Here is a 17,461-nt window from a genome sequence, read left to right as displayed (position 1 = left end):
AGTATTAAGACGTAAAATGATAACTCTTAGGAAGAGTTGGATCATTTAACTACAACGACAGCCAAACCATAACCAGTTGGGAACTTGCATTAGTCAAATCGCCGATTTGAAAACTGAAAATGGTTCGCTCATAGTTAAATGGTGCCACTCACTGTAAGATAGTAACAAGGAAGAACAACAAACTTTAATTAAATTAAACTAAACCCCAATAAAGTACACCTACGACATTCTTTAAGTACTTAAAACTACGCTATCTAACAAGTATGTATTTTGTGTGTATGCATTGTTACTAAAGAGATGTGATAATTTAACGTTTATATCTATTATCTTTATAATTACTGGGCTGATAAGACGCATGATCTCGACTGAATTTGCTAGCAACCTTCATGCCTATCATTTGTTATCAAACCTTCCCCTATTCTTATGAATTACAGCAAATATTTATTATGATATGATTGCTACATTAATTTGGCAAATGTGACAAAAACAACAACACAAAATGAGTTAAAAAACGTGTTTATATAATAAATTAAACAAAAATTATATATTATTTAATGTTTCTACTAGAATTTATTGCACACATTTAGAGCAATTATTCATTAAAGTAGTACTCACTGTACTTATATTTTAAATAATATCTATCTACCGGAGGTACCTAACCACTATAAAGACGAAGCTTGTATATTTTTTCGGTCTTTATTCACTCCACGATCCTGGGTGTTCTGGTATGTATTTCAATAAGCAGTGCATTGATGATGTGAGCAATATTGTAATAATAGGCAGGTATTATAGATCGTCAGAAGCTGAAGTTACCACTACCGCATTTATGCACAATTTTGCATAGAAAATGTGGCAAAAATATGTATTTATAAAGTAATAACATAATTGCATTAATTTACGCAGCAATAATGTGCACGTCATTATGCAATAAAATAAAGCTACGTATTTTTGCGCTAAGCTATCTCTCAAGATTCAATTTATTCGCTGCTAAAATTTGATTCAAGCAGTTCAACGGGACCTATTCGCTCTTGATTGGATATAATTTTTTGGTAGTCTCTAGAAAGTTCTAATATCAACATATAACTGTATAAATATCAGTGTAATGAATGTAAGAAATAACAAGAAAATGATTAGTATAGAGTAAATACCAAGGACGGAAACATTTCAAGTTACTATTTAATTCTTACAAAAAAAAAACAAGAGCTTTTTTGAAATCTAGTCATGAAATTATACTTTATGTAATCCCGTTCCACCCTTCCACCTAGTGAATACATACGGTTATTTCAGGCTATCCGAGATTCAGCCACAGCCATACACTTTACACATTCGGCTAATAATTCCTATAATATCTTAAGTAAGTATAATTTAAAATTGTTATAAATATTATAATTTTCATAACAAAAATATGATAATGACTCGAGTGAAATATTTACTAACTAAAAACAAATAATATAATATATTCCATATACGTTTTATTTTATTACCTAAGGACCATTAGCCAAAGTACCTATTTATATAAAAAAACATAAAGCAGTGAAAATGTTGAATGAGATTCATTTTTGTTTATGAAATAAAGCTATAAATATAACTATTCAATGTTCACATTAAAAACGCAAGATTTCTGATAGATAATTGAACCCAAAACAATAATTTTAACAAAATTGGAATAATGTGAACATGATTTACAGTCAGCGTTATAAAGATGGACATTCAGGGTACTCAAATAATATAGCAAGGTCTAATGTCTTGAGTACCTTAGAGTTACCATGTTCAAGACGCTGTCTGTACATAGAAGAAATTATATAATATCCTTGGTTACAAAATATACTTAGCGTAATAATCACCTCAACCTTGGTCCCGTCAAAATATAATCTGCCAAAAAGATTCATTCAAACTATATTAATGGAAGAATTGCAGAAAATATGTGTTGGTTTCTTATCAAATTGTATGAGTGAAATTCATTAATTTGCTAACTTTGCGTATATAAAAACATTTATAAATTCGTTACATTTAAGTAAGTACTTATGAAGTAATATTAGGAATTAAATATCTATGTATTAACATTACTTGCTTATGAGTATGAGGGATGACAACATTCCATTCTTGAATCAGTATTAAGTTATAAAATGCAGCTAATAAATACTACTATGATTAAATACGAGATATTGTGCAATTAATTCGATTACCATTCATTATAATCCGCAGTTTTAACTGCGACTCAAAAAGACTTGCCCTAAAATGTAAATGCCTATCGGTATATCTTTTATACACAAATACAAATAGAATAACTATACAATAACATATTTTAGCTTAATACAAAGTCCTTCGGTCAACCTTCATAAAATACCAAAACTATAGTACTATACGAAGTACTGTAGTTACAGAGATATATGTAGTAAATAAATGTATATGGCATAACATAAATGTACAGATACAACTTTATACTGATCTACAGGTATAATCAGACACGTTTATCCATGACACATTAATATACTGTGGAATTGCACTACTATTACTATTATCTAAGAAAAAATACCCATTAAGTACAAAATGGGTCTCAGTCCAGACCTCATATCAAAAGATTTTGCGAATAACGCATAATTCTTTTAAAATTCAATCCAAAATGGATGTATATCGAAACTTACAGTTCATGTACAGTTCTGTAGACGTTTTATAGTGAACAAATAAAAAATAAGAAGAGTCATTTAAATAGAGAACTTTCAAAAAAAAAAAAAAAGAAAAAAGAGCAAAAACTATTGGCCATGTTGACCATCTCGTAAGGTTCACTAGTAAAGCGAATTTCAGCAAAACATAGCCAAACGCCCAGAACTGTACATAAAGCAGTAATATGACTTCTAGTTTTTGTGAATAGGCAGAGGATGTGCCTCCGAGTTGATGACGTATTTATTCAAGTCTATCGTGAATCGGTCGTCGCTGAACAGTAAGTACAGGTATTTAAGAGTCTCCGATAAGAAGAATGATTCCATCATGTCACGTTGCACTGGTTTCTCGACTTTTACGTTGGCTAATGACGTGTAACCGTTCGGCACTTTAGCGTATTTTTCGAAGCCCTGAAAAATTTAGATTTAACACTTAATTTGTTTCAGAAATAATTACATTTAAAATACATTTCATTTATTTTATACTTAAAATTGAGCTTCTACCTAATAGAACAATGTACATGATAAATGAAGTCGTTTCTGAAGTTTTAGAAAGTATAAAGTTTTATTTATTTCTGGAGTATAAGCATTTGTGAATACAAATACTCGGTAAACTATATTCATACAAAAAATAAATATATCGCCAATAAAAATATTGCTGTATATGCATAGTAAATGTTATTTTCACATTGACATATTATATAGAAATCAAAAAGGTTTACCTGATATATCTGCCAGCCCCAATCTTGATACGTAGTGTTGCCAGTTATCTGGTACATGTACCATAGACTTTCAACAAATTCTGGACGCAGCAAGGAGTGCGAATCTGCCGCTTTGGTGTACATATCTTCAGCCACGCTTGCCTGAGGAGCATTTTTGGGAGCTGCTATATTATCCTAGGAAAAGTGAAAAAAAAAAAAAAAAAAAAACAAAATAAACAAAAAAGAAAAGAAAAAAATCGTGACGTTTTTGACATTTTTAACTGTTCTTTAAATAAATAAAAAAATAATCCTTTTATAAGCCATACATCTAGAATCTAGATAATCATATAATAAAGAGAAAACATTTGTTTGTTTCTTTGTATTTTAAAGCCTCCGATACTCTGAACAGATTTGAAAAATTATTTCACTAAAATATTGTGGAAAGCTACAGTCTTCCCGGGACGTAAACACGGGAAAACGACGTGTACTTGAAGTAAGTCTAAAATAAGGTTAGACCTGACTGGACTAACATAGCATTTGTCTATTTATCTCGCTGTGAACATAGAGCATAACCATGAAACAATTTATCAGCAGTGCGCAAACTTTGACTACTTATTTTGACGTTTTAGCACAAAAAATAGTTACTGATTAAAAAAGATGTTTATTTTGAATCGATTTTATGGTCACAACGGTAAAGCGAGCGGTCACCGCGATTACGTACTGCGTAATTTTTTAAGTTACGTTTTGGAAGTGAGCTACATGAGTCTCGCTCAAAACATAAAATAATGCAGATATATGCTCTTACTGATTCTGAAAGATTTTTTTTGAACTGCTTAAAAAAGTATCCTATATAATACCTACCATATAAAAATGAGTAATCTCAGGCGCCAGGAACGTAGGGTGCGCTGCGTAGGTCAAATAGCAGGTGTAGAGTAATTCCTCAGCCATCGTCATGTGCCAATCCGGGAGCCCGTTAGCATGGCCTAATGCCAACGTGCCTGGCAGGAAACAGGTTAGGTGGTCCATTTTAGGGTTGAATGCCTGAAAATGTAAATAAAAGTTATTATTATTAAATAACTTACTGTTATAGTTATCGGCACGAATCTTGAGCTCTGACCTTCACCTGCGCAGAAGTAATTTATTGGGTCCCTTTTGTGGTATGAAGTGAGGCGCGGGGGCGGGCTAAAGCGGTGATCGGCCCGCAGCGCATCGCGTCATAGCCGTCACTCGGGATTGGTTCTTTGCTAATAAATTACTTCTACGAAGATGTAGGTCAGAGCTCAAGATTCATGCCGATAACTATACTGTTGGATATTTTGTTTGTTTGCTTGAACGCGTAATCCCTCGAACTACAGTTCTAATTTGAAAAAAAATTCAGTGTTAGCCCAGTTATCGAGAAAGACTATTGGCTACTTTTTATCAGGGTTTGTGCAGAGATTCCCACGGGATGCGGGTAAAACCGCGGGCCGAATAGTTGAACAAGAATAGTTGAATATTGAATATTTGAATAAGTTTGCAGAATACTGAAATGTTTTGATCCGCAGAATCAGCTGTGCAGTTGACAATTGGAGCTAGAGCGACGGCCATTTAGTCAGAAAAAGTAGTCAAAATAATTGTACAATTAAGTCAAATGTCGGTGACACCACACCTGAACTTGATATGCCGTATGTAAAATAAATAAAAATGGCGTCAACGGCCGATTTCGGCCACGGCGGCTGTTCTCATTTAAGGAGATCAGCCAGCTGCGGAGTCAGCGCAGGACATATTATAGTGCCCGTTCATTTGCGCAGACACAGGTGCACTCTCTATTCCTTCACTCTCATAACCCGGTGGGACGGAAATCCGACACGACCGGAAAGAGATCAGGCGCAGGACCGACATTTACGTGGTTTCCGATGCACGGGTGAATCAATCACCAACTTCCAGACTACGAGCTGCTTTGTGAAAGTTTAAGAAAATCCACAAAGTGATTTCGGCCCGACCCGGGAATCGAACCCGAGACCTCGAGCACAGAAGCTGCGCTTGCGACCACTAGACCAACGAGGCTGTCAACGATGCCGTATGTACAAAGTATGTAGCCCTTTGCATATGTATAACTCAAGGCGTATTGAAGAGTTATTTGAAAGACAGTCCCTTGGTGTCTAACTCACTTGTTTCACACCAGAGTGCCTAGTGCGAGTTTTGCAAGTAATTTTTTTCGATGCGAAGATTATCATACCATTGAATCACGTAGCACTTATCGTAGAATTGTTTATTTAATAAAGACTGTCATCGATACTTGGTCGTATAGCACTCCAGCTCACTTTTGCGCGTGTAAGCATTATTAACCGGCAAAATAAATGACCATTGTAATATCTAAATCATGTGACGTAGCATACGACTCTTTATTTCAATAGACTTATAATTACGTATCGAGTTGCGAACGCACACAAAACTCGGAATCAGCACTCAGATTCAAAACTAACAGAGCTATTATGTAAAGCTTGTCTGGTGGCTTTAACTAAAGTAATTTCGATATTTAAATTTTATGCAACAATAGAGTATAGAAGTGTTTTCCAAAGAGAGCTATGGGTGCCTTTGTGAAACAGGCACATTTCACCTGTTTTGTTTTACGGAATGTATGTTATTACAAAATGTTGTTATAATCTATTTGAGCTCGCTGAATGGGCTCCGAGGCATTTGAGGTATTTGAATTTATCGTATAGGAACTATCAAGCTTGGCCCTACTTACGTAAACTACCAAGCATAGCGGTTTACTTACAACAAATTTCAGATTTGTCATATACACGTAGAACTAATGAATATGCCTAAAAAAAACTTTGGGAAAGTTGTTTGTAATCGTGAGTAGATAACGTGTTTTATCGGTCACGAATTACCAATTAGTCACTGTATTTTCCTGATTATTATCGAATTTAACTGAGTACCAAAGGTATTTAATTAACTATTAACGCGATAAGACCGCTACACGACGGTAATTAATATGGGTCCTCATTAATGTTAGGTACTCGTTTTCACTGAAACAACTGAGTCGTATTGGGTCGCCCGGGTAACTGGGTTGAGGAGGTCAGATAGGCAGTGGCTCCTTGTAAAGCACTGGTACTCAGCTGCATCGGGTTAGACTGGAAGCCGACCACAACATAGTTGGGAAAAAGCTCGGGAGATGATGACTTGCTTTGACTGGACCAATAACGATTAAACCAGTTAAAATTATGGTTGGCTTTCGTAATGGGAGGTCTAAGTTCAGAAGTGGACGGCAATTGATGCAATGATGATGATAGGTCGAACCCGAGACATTTAATAATATAAATTGGCTGATTTTAAATTCTAAGTGCAGAGCAGTATTGCATTACTGTATGTTGTGTCAACAATATATTTTTACAAGAGCATGCAAATAGTAGGTACTACTTATTGCGAATTGAATAATATGTTCTCAAGTGTCAAGTGCGGTTCAATAGCTGTGTCAATATTTTTCAAGATCAATGTGATGTGAATATTCGAACCAGTCGCCACCACGATGGAAGAATTTATCTAATCGGTTCAGTAGTTTCGGAGGTTAACAAAAGATTTTACCTCTCTATCATATTATAGTAAATACAGATAAGTAATCAGAAGGTCGTTTCTTATAAATATTATCGCTTCCTACCTTACCGTGGTCTCAGTAATAACACTCCTTAATCTCAATAGATTATATCTTTACAATATTGACATCACTCACGTAATAGTTATCGACGATAGCCACTTATCATTGATAGATAAACTATCTGTATACGCATTGTTAAACTAAGCCCATGATAAAATTCCCAAAAAACGCGTACATATCTTCAATATTTATTTGTTTGTTGTTACTTCGGAAATAATCTTAGATAATATAGGTTTTAATTGGTTTTATCGGGATTAGAAATTATGATCGAAATTATTATCATCATGATTAAATTCGGTGTTTGTATATTTTGTAAAAAGCTGCGATCTAACACATTCTTTAATTTGCTCCTTATCACAAAGCAGCCCGGAACCTAGAAGTTGGTGATTGATACACCCGTGCATTGGAGAGCACGTAAATGTCGGTCCTGCACCTGATCTTCGGTCGTGTGGGTTTACCGTCCCATCGAGCTGAGAGTAAATGAATAGTAACACCTGTGTTCAAGCAAATGCTTGTGCACTATGATATGTCGTGCGTAGTTGGCTATATCCTTATATTAGAACAGCCGCTGTGGCGGACAATCAGCGACGAATTATGTCCAAATAACCGCCGGGACCAATTTATCGTGCCTTCCGAACCATGGAGGAACCCACCAGGAGAGTCCGACGGGATGATAGCACCAAGTCGCTTAATCTTGTAATGGATTTCTCCACGTGGCTTTGACTTATCCACGACCCACTACACTCAACCTACTAAGACTACATTTAATTATTAAAGAATATCATATAAAAAATAAATAGTATTTGACATCTCACCTCGGATCCGGCCGACAGTTCGCCGATAAACAAATGCTTATTAGGAGATGATCGTTTCGCCAGGAAATTGCGAACACCCTCTATGGCAGTCATATAGTCGTCGAGTAAACTGTAAACAATTTAAAGAAGTATGCCTGAAATAACACAATTATTGTTTTCCAAACTTTAAAACGATATTCTGTGTCATGAAATTAAAAGGCCCATTACTATTTTAGGAATATGTTTATAAGTTAAAAAAACATATTATTATTACATTCGAAATAGCTCAAGGAATCACTATTTAATTCGCTTGCATAGTTGCAACATACAACGACTTGATTGACCTTTTAAAAGGCTAATTAATCTTAATTGTCGCACCCACATAGAATTGAGAGCAGCTAATGTAACATTCGCTATGACTGTACATTATAATTGCAAGGCTTAATAATTTATTCAACATTATAATATACTAAAACAAATATTTTATAGCCGAAAAGGTCATTAACCTCAAACAAGACATAACGTTATCCATTGATTCGACAAAAAATAAGTTGCGCAAATGCGCATATATTATTTAAGTATTGATATTTTCGCAAAATCGATAGACAAAAACAGCACAAGTTATTTCACCGTCAACTTATTTTGATGTGGTGTTCACTGACAAGATAAATATAGATATTCAAATGAGCAGAGGCGCGTAGCAACGGTAAATTAAAGTAACCAATATTTCAATAAATAAAGTTAGGAGAGTCTGTGATTTCTTTTCAAGTCTATATTCAGCCGTTATAAGTTCAAAAGTAGGTTATATAATTTCTATACATACTAACTAAGTATATAATTAATATTCTGAACGTTGTAGTTATAAATATCCTAGAGATGATGTATGGAAATAAAATAACAACGCATAGCTTGAAAAAGCACATGTTACGAAATGCTTGAGCAAACAGGACAAAGCAGGATTACCATTAAAAACGTTATTTAAACATAGCTATCACTTTGACATAATTTTTATGAAGTTAAAATCAAAATTCAAACTCCAATCGCAACACAACGGATAGATCAGTAATTGAAATCCACAGAAAGTACATACTCAGTTCTTATTTCAAATAGCGCATTGTAGCCTTTCAAAGCACAGTTCAAAAAAGGAAGTTCCTAGTACTCGTTATTGTAACCTCTTTTAGTTGGATTGTTTTTTTTAATACTCACTAGTTAACAGTCTTGCCAGTTTGCAGCCACTGTTTGAGCAGGTACTCGTAATAGCTGTCTCCTCTGGCTCCGAGGGTGATGGTGGCGTGAGGCAGAAAATGGCCGGTGTTCGGATTGATGAAGATCGGCACCAAACCATGCTTTTTCGGTAAGTGGTGTATTTTTTCAGATACGGCTGCTGCTGCATCCTGAAGATAAAGAAAAAGGTTGTAAGTACATAATTTAGCATAGAAAGCGATTCGACTGATATAGATACAGTCGACTCTTGTTAATTCAAACCTGCGATATTTCGAACCTCTCGTTAATTCAAAGTTATCACGAGTTACCTACAAAATCTCTCTATATCCGAACTAAATCATTACATTTTTATGCACTTGGTAATTCGCACGAAAAAAGCATTGCTATATAACAAAACGCCGCGTTAATTCGAATTCTTGTATGTAGATGAAACTTATTGATCACACTCGGATTTTGTCTACAGCTTACTATGTCCAGCGCTGTGAAGCCTAGGGAGACCGTATTGATTTTATAGGTCCAGGTAATTAAAAACCTTGGTACAAGATAAAATATGGTTGAAACATCGGGAACCAGCTAGCTAGTGTATGTTCAGTCCATACAGCAATACCTCATATATTTTACTCTGTTGTACTCAAACATGATTTAAACAGCTTTACGCTAAGATACGGGAATGTGAAGGAGTTTTTAATGTCTGCACCCAAAAAACCTTACTCGGCTGTTTAGTCGATAACACCCAAATACATCGTTCGAGCGTAAGTGTCATTGAGTCAAGCACCTAATGAGGTTGTTAGTTGACCCCTGAGACACTTTGTAGACAAGTAGCTAGAAATCATGATATCACGCTGATTTGGAAACACAAATGTAGATAAGACTTGGACCCAACAGTTGGTAAAACCAAGCATATTTTTTTGGTTGCTAAAACTTTTTAAGCTCACTGGTTACCGATAAAGTGTCAAATAATTATCTGAGGTTCATTCTATCTGTCAGATATTGCCTGTGAAACCAAAAGTTTTAGTTTATCTGAATTTATCAGTAACCGGGGAAACTGGCCTTAAGTTTCGTAACTGACTAATGTCACCCATTCAAGTTTGTTTACATTCGAGATGAGAATGTGTGACGCATTTCATTCTACGAAGTTAATTTGATCAGAATGCTTTTGTCGTATGACGCACTGTTACGACATTTACTACGAACGAGTTAGCATAACACAGTGGTTCAATTGTTAATGGTAGCATTTACTCAATTTAGAATTGTATCTACTGAACCCTTGTATGGTTCAATTGATTTAAGTGAATGTTTAGATGCACAGCATGTTTTCTTCTTACATGCTCTTATATCAATATTTGAAGTTTGAAGTATCTGCCTTGATCTCACCAGCAACGTATTATTTCTAGACATACCGATTTTCATGCAATGTGAATGTTTACAATACAACAAATACAGATTCACGTATACTTTCGGAATTGTTTCTCACTGGTGTGAGGTCCCTGAAAGCGATGTAAAGTAGTGCCATAATATTTATCCAAGATTCCCATTAGAGTTCGAGGTGTTTTCTATCAAAACGACTAAATAATAGGATATTATTTTAAGATGCTTTACATAATGAATACCATAGAGACAGGATAGCTTACTCTTGCCAGGGCTGCGAGATTGTTCGAAAGAGTTACCGCGGCCCTGGTACATAAAAGGCCTACGAAGGAACACAACGGTTTTTAGTCAGTAAGAGTCTGACACTCCCTCACCGCTGCTAACCCACAGCGGAGGAAGTCGTTTGAATATTACCCAATAAAATAAAGCATAGCTGACTCACCTCAAACCCAGGATTGTTGCTGGCTCTCGCAAGTTCTCTGAACTCGAGTTGTACCGTAGTGACTTCGGCCGTGGTACTGTAGTGTGACCACTCGGGCGCATGCGCGGTCCTCTCGCCGAGATTGACGTCCGAATATGGAATGCCCGAGGGTGATGAGAATGCTGCCATCAGCCGGTCTCCGAGATCAATCTGAATAATATTGGATGCGTTTCTAGTAGTTTTAATTGGTGAAAAGTACATATTACATGCTAGATTCTGTCAGCACATCTCGTGGAAACCTCTGGATAAAAGTAGCCTATAAGCCTAGCCTTCCTCGATAAATGTGGTCTCTAACCCTGAAATAATTTTTCATATCGGAGTAGTTCCCGAGATTAGCGCGTTCAAGCAAACAAACAAACTTTTCAGCTTCATAATATTAACATAGATATCCACGGAGCAAGGAAAAATGAGCAGAGATGCCATAAGACAGGTAGGTCAGGCGCCTTCTTTTAGGGCCTTCTTATGGTAGGTGTGGCCAAAATTACGAATTAACGAACGAGGCGTTCGGGTTCTTTGAGACATCTGTCAATAATTTTTGGTATTACCAAAAGATGGGTTTGTTCCAAAGAAGGAGTGTAACATGTGCCGTTATGTATGACATCTCCACTCGTCATTTTGTTCTCCATTATTATATTTAAACTCATCAAATTAATTTTAATGACGTCTAGAGATATAAGTAATATTCAAGTGCCAGTTATATGTGAGTGACAATTTAGAGTGAAAAAACTCTGGACACATGTACATAAGTCTTGTCAGAGTAAACGCCCTGTCGCGTGGGTAATACCCACGGTTAACGTACCATAATAATTATAGATGCAGCTAGAAAATAACAGATTGCAAGCACTGTCGCTCCTGACAGCCAAACCGGTCATTGCCAACAAAAAACAATTGGTTAATTGATAGGTAAGGCAAAAAACATTAAGTTTGTTTCACTATGTCTTAGTTGGATAGGAAATAGCGACTTCAACACGCTTTCGAAGAAAATTCGACGTGTAAAGGTGTTGTTTTCAACATAATTTACAAAATAAATATAGTAATGTTATCTATACTAATATAACAGAGAAGAAATATTTGTTTGTTTGTACCCTAAATGCACCGTAATTACTGAGCCGATTTGAAAAAAAAAAACACTGTTGGGTAGCTACACTATTCCCGAGTAACAGGCTATATTTTATCCTAATACGGGTAGTAGTTCCCATGGGACGCGGGTAAACAGCTAAACATTTATAATACTCACAGCTTTGGTAAGAAACATGCGGTCTTGAGAGAAATGATAGCAAGACAGCAAACCGCCCAGAACTCTGATGGTGACTTCGAAGAAATTCACATCCTTGCTCTTTGTGAAGACCAGCTCCTCTTGAATCCACTGTTTGCCTTCCTCGAATTCTGGAGACAAAACATTCGAATTTTTACAAATGTACATTAATGTTTAGGGTCCTGAGACCTGAGACCTGAGTCCTGAGACTGTTGACTCAAAGAGAAAAACGGTTTCGACTGAGACTTTGCTGTCTCTACCAGGCTGTATCTCATAAACAGTGATAGTGAGACAGTTGAAACTTTCATAGTTGATGCATTATTAGTATTGCTATAATAACAAATACTAAAAACTAGGATAAAGTACCAAAATATCTAAGAGGTCCTATACAAACAACGTCTTTTATTTTATCTGGCTCTATTTACCTAGACTTTGTTGTATGCGCACAGCCCAGAGTAAATCAATTTAACTACTTGTCTCAAAAACACATCGTCAATGTTCTTTAAATTTTGTCCGTTTCAGCCAGCCACGAATAAAATCTCCAATCGCTTTAAGAATAACTTACCATTTTTCAGTCCCATAATATAGGCTGTATCCAGAGAATCCACGATGGTGAGACCGAGAGAAAACCAGTCAAAAGCCATGCCGGACACCGGTTTCAAATTGTCGTGGCCCCAAGCATGCTTCTTATAACCACGCCATGCGTGCTTGAAGCTCTCCACTACGGCATATTGTCGGGCGTTTATAGGTCCTACAAGTAGTAAATATATGTTATTAGATAAGCTTTTTACCCTATAATATTAATACGTTTAAAATAGAGTGGAAGAAAGACAGTCCTGGTAGTAGCATCATGCATATTATTATTCGAGCTACTCATCAATGAATTTCGAGATCTCAAGTCTCAAGTACAAACAAACAAGACGAATAATTCAACGATTCAGTTCAAAGTACCAGTCGAAAACATGAGCTAAAAAAACCTTATCGTGCGCACAAATGACGTTGAAACATGAAACATGACTGTAACGCAAACAAAGCTATGGTTTATTATTACATGCTTATCAGCAATCGCACGGCCAATTAGACCTAGCTACAAATGCTACAATACAATACCTGTAAAGATGGGCCGTTCTCGCTTCTCGAAATCTACGGCAGTCTTCCTCGGAACAACTTGTTCTGATGCTTGCTCATTGACTAGAGACACATTCTTAAGAGTTTCCTAAAACAATAAGTTCTTCTTTATTCATTTTTAGGGTTCCGTAGCCAAAATGGCAAAAACGGAACCCTTATAGTTTCGTCATGTCCGTCTGTCCGTCTGTCCGTCTGTCACAGCCGATTTACTCGGAAACTATAAGTACTACAGTGATGAAATTTGATGGGAATATGTGTTGTATGAACCGCTACAAAAATATGACACTAAATAGTAAAAAAAAGAATTGGGGGTGGGGCCCCCCATACATGTAACTGAGGGATGAAATTTTTTTTTTCGATGTACATACCCGTGTGGGGTATCAATGGAAAGGTCTTTTAAAATGATATAAAGTTTTCTAAAAAACATTTTTCTTAAAGTGAACGGTTTTTGAGATATCAGCTCTCAAAGTCGTAAAAAGTATGTCCCCCCCCCCTCTATTTTTATAACTACGGGGTATAAAATTCTAAAAAAAATAGAGGTGATGCATGCTAATTAACTCTTTCAACGATTTTTGGTTTGATCAAAGTATCTCTTATAGTTTTTGAGATAGGTTGATTTAACTGTAATTTACGGAACCCTTCGTGCACGAGTCCGACTCGCACTTGGCCGGTTTTTTAAATAGCAACAAGTAGGAAAAGTCTGACCTTCATCTTCATAAATTATACTAAACAGTTTGTTTAAAGGCACTAATCTTAGGAACTATGGGATCGATTTTAGACAGTATACTTCTTGAGGAAGATTATAAGATTACTTCGGTGGGCGACGTAGTTCCCAATGGACGAGAGTGAAACTGCCAGCGGGACTACACTCTATATGAAGTGAACAGGATAAAACAAGCTAAGTACCGTATAGACGAGTTCCTACAATTTTAAGACAGTGTGCACTAAATAAATTAATTATCTAATCAATCTTTTGAAGAATGTGTTTTTCCGAATGTAATAAAAAAAAACAAATAAAACCGCAACACCAAAAAAACTAACAGAAAAAAAGTACGCGAGCACTTGATACGCGAATGAAATTGCTACTTATCAAATAATTAACACCCATATTGATAAGTACATTATCATCGTATAACACAGTAATAATTCAATATAACATTATCTGAAATCAAAGTGGGGAACAACAATTATTTAGATAAACATTATCTGGTAACTCTATACAGTAAGCTACTGGTACAAGTGCTTATTTAGTTATTTACGTCGAAAACGCACAATGCTATCATGATAATAGTTTGTTACTGCAGGAAATGAGTTGCAAACATTCTGCTGGACCAACAAGAGTATTTTTGTTCTTTTACTAAACATACACATAACTACTTTTTTAATAACATGTTTAAGCTAAAAGATCAGTCAACTTTGTCAATGTAATTTTTATTCATTCACAGTTAACTGGATTTTTTATAACACACTCAATAAATAAAAAATAATTCAGATAAACAATTACTTTACTAGCTAGGCCACTAGGGTGTTGGTAGTTATAACGACATCTTCTATATTTAAGTGGCAATAAAAAGACAAAGTACTGTAACTGCAATATATGTAGAGCATTATTTTTTAATAAGGATTTTCTTTATTTATAACCAAATAATTAACTTACATTATATGAATTGTATTGTATAATAATTTTTATTATAACAAATTAAAAGGTTATTATTTATTGTATGATTTGGTTATTAATATAGTTTTGTAGCATAACAAACAAGAGACAAATTAATTTTCCTTTTGACACAAATATACCGTAATAGAAGCCTGATAATCATAATATTTGTGTCCTTAATTAGTCACTCACCAAGAAAAACTGAGGCAAAATGTTTTTGTTAGTGTATTCAGGCCTTGAAATGACTGATCCCTGTCATAGATCTACACATCTCCGGGTTGCTATATTTTATCTGGGATAAGATATAGATAAGAAAACATACATGTCTTATCACAACATAATAGATTCTTAGTACAAGGAAGAGAAATGGAAACAAAGCTACTTAAAAATAATAATTAACAAATTAAAAATACTTACTTGTGCTAATTCACTATGATTAATCTTATTTACATTAGCAGCAGACATTCTTGAGATATAAAACATAGCTAGGATAGTAGCTGCTATAACAAATAGGGCATAAACTATGGAACGTTGCAGTCTTGAGAGGCGATTCCATCTCTGAAAAAAATAACAAACAATTTGAACATGCTATTGCTACGAAAAAGGTTTATTACTTTTTATGGATTATTTATTTTTTATTTCTTTTTAATGGATGAATGTAAATAATTCCTCAGTAGGTTTATCTCTAGGTAGTGGTCTAAAAATTGTGGTTATAACAACACGGACAAAACATGTCTTTAAAAACTCAAGGTAAACAAATAAAATCATAATTATCCTGAAAATATTAGGCCAATGAAAAGCTAAGAATCATCAGAACATTGTAAACAAGGTATGCATGGAGAACATTATCTTATTTGGCAATTGGGTATTAATGAAAGCCAGCAGCTAGCACTAGCAAATCTGTTTCTGCAAAAGTTATCTGCTATCACAGTAAAATCGAGTTAATTTAATTAATGGACCAATTAAGAAAGTTTTTTTATATAATATGTTGGAAGCATAGCTTTTATCAATCCCATTGTCACCATGTTCGACCATGGACAAAGAATAGGGAGATGAACTTGTTCCTTTCATAATAGTGTAAACCTAAAAAAACTGTAGTCTTTCTTGTTTTTATAGTCACCTTGAGTTCAAGTATTAGAAGCCAGACCAAAGTAAGCAGTATAAAATTTGAATGACTAATTTAATTACTTACCCTAATAATTTTCCTATGTGACCCACTCTGCTGTTGGTCTGTGATCAGCACGGAGGTGTCACTCTTAAGACTCCACTTGCCAATACTGGGTTGAGGAACTATAGGGGGCTGGCCAGCCTCATTAAAGTCTATCTTCATATCCATGGTGGATTTCATGTCTTTTCACTTGTGCATTATATTTATAACATGTTTTGTTTCTGAATGAAAACAAAATAATTGGAATCAGAAGAATGTCGATATAGATTCGCAGGATTAAAAAAAAAGGTGATTTCGTTAGAAGCATGTTTGCTCATTTACGTATGTGTTATAAATAAAAAATATATTATAATCGTACAACACAAAATAATCGTAAATGAAGCCGGTAAGTGGAGCACAAAAAAATAACAGTCTTATTAAAAAGTAGCACAGAATTTACAATTTCACTGGCATGTAGGATCTTAACTTATTTTTAGTGATCACATAGATTTTGGGAGCTCAATATTTAAGAGCTTATTTGTATACTATAGCTAGTTCCACGTCCGCAAAGTATAAAAGGACAATGCCATTTTCAAATGCCTCAAATATTTTATAATTATTGTTCTTACATAAAAGAGTGCCAAATGAACTGGCATGCAGCATTTTCGCAAAAATCACGTTCTCACAATTCAAAACACAGCACTTCATTAACATTATGTTATATGTACATACATAATTTTTGTGGAATATAAATTCCGAGATAAAAATCGCAATAAAAAACGAAGTGCAAGAACATGTACCAGATCGCACAGATCGAGATCACAGCCACAGCGGCCACAGCACATACAGATGACAGAACAAATCAAAGTGAATGAATGAGCCACAGGCCAGATGAGAGGAACGAAACCACTGATGCGCTGAACGTCAAAGTTGTCACTTGTCGTCATAGACAAAAGCACAGATAAAAAATCGCAAAATATGAAAAATTTATTATTTTCAAAACAAAAACTACCAAATACGTCTTCGTGTATATTTCAATATTTTCACAATAGGAAAAATTGCTCAAATATTGTTAATCAAATTTGAAAGAGTTTGGTGCGTCTAAAATGTCTTAACAATGCTGCATGCATCATCATCAGCCACTACAGGGCACAGGCCTCCTATTACACGAAGAAGAGTTGAGAGTGTATCAATCACGTTTGCTAAAGGCATATTGCGGTTTCCCGATTTTAAAGATTTTAAAGTTTCTTAAAGATGTCAACTCTCACCTTTATTCAATCATTGGTACTCAAGATAAACTAAAATAAATATCTTTCCTCACACACCTTGAATCAAAACCGACAAAGCTCGTACGTACTTACGCCACCCACGTTCTGTACCTACACATGCGAAACGAGGGAAAGCCC

At 35.1% G+C, this 17,461-nt stretch overlaps 1 protein-coding gene across 3 annotated transcripts; it reads right to left on the bottom strand.

The window, feature by feature from the left end:
• Positions 1-500: 500 nt before the first annotated feature.
• Positions 501-16,933, bottom strand: LOC124644780 (endoplasmic reticulum mannosyl-oligosaccharide 1,2-alpha-mannosidase). 3 transcript variants are annotated; one of them, XM_047184314.1, is made up of 12 exons: positions 16,685-16,933; positions 16,101-16,297; positions 15,326-15,466; positions 13,234-13,339; positions 12,689-12,874; positions 12,106-12,254; positions 10,830-11,018; positions 9,002-9,189; positions 7,817-7,925; positions 4,223-4,402; positions 3,383-3,556; positions 501-3,071 (listed from the first exon to the last, which is right to left on the bottom strand). In XM_047184314.1, exons 2-12 carry the CDS (start codon positions 16,254-16,256, stop codon positions 2,856-2,858), a joined length of 1,794 nt encoding a protein of 597 aa, XP_047040270.1. In that variant the 5' UTR covers positions 16,257-16,297; positions 16,685-16,933; the 3' UTR covers positions 501-2,855. The 3 variants fall into 3 exon arrangements, with proteins under 3 accessions (XP_047040270.1, XP_047040272.1, XP_047040271.1); XM_047184316.1 differs by having other exon boundaries at positions 3,383-3,523; XM_047184315.1 differs by having other exon boundaries at positions 16,856-16,919.
• Positions 16,934-17,461: the final 528 nt, after the last annotated feature.

The sequence above is a fragment of the Helicoverpa zea genome, chromosome 31, assembly GCF_022581195.2.
Source record: "Helicoverpa zea isolate HzStark_Cry1AcR chromosome 31, ilHelZeax1.1, whole genome shotgun sequence".
NCBI classification, from domain to species: Eukaryota; Metazoa; Arthropoda; class Insecta; order Lepidoptera; family Noctuidae; genus Helicoverpa; species Helicoverpa zea.
The sequence above is the reverse complement of the archived record's forward strand: the minus strand, read 5'-3'. Positions and strand labels throughout refer to the sequence as shown.

Bases quoted from the DNA above. Each gene is read 5' to 3' on its own strand.
- LOC124644780 (XM_047184314.1), bottom strand. From the start codon at position 16,256: ATGAAATCCACCATGGATATGAAGATAGACTTTAATGAGGCTGGCCAG. The intron at 11,019-12,105 runs GTGAGTATTATA...AATATTATTCAG, and splicing joins GCATGTTTCTTACCAAAGCT to ATTGATCTCGGAGACCGGCT. The intron at 3,557-4,222 runs GTAGGTATTATA...CACTTTTCCTAG, and splicing joins AGATTACTCATTTTTATATG to GATAATATAGCAGCTCCCAA.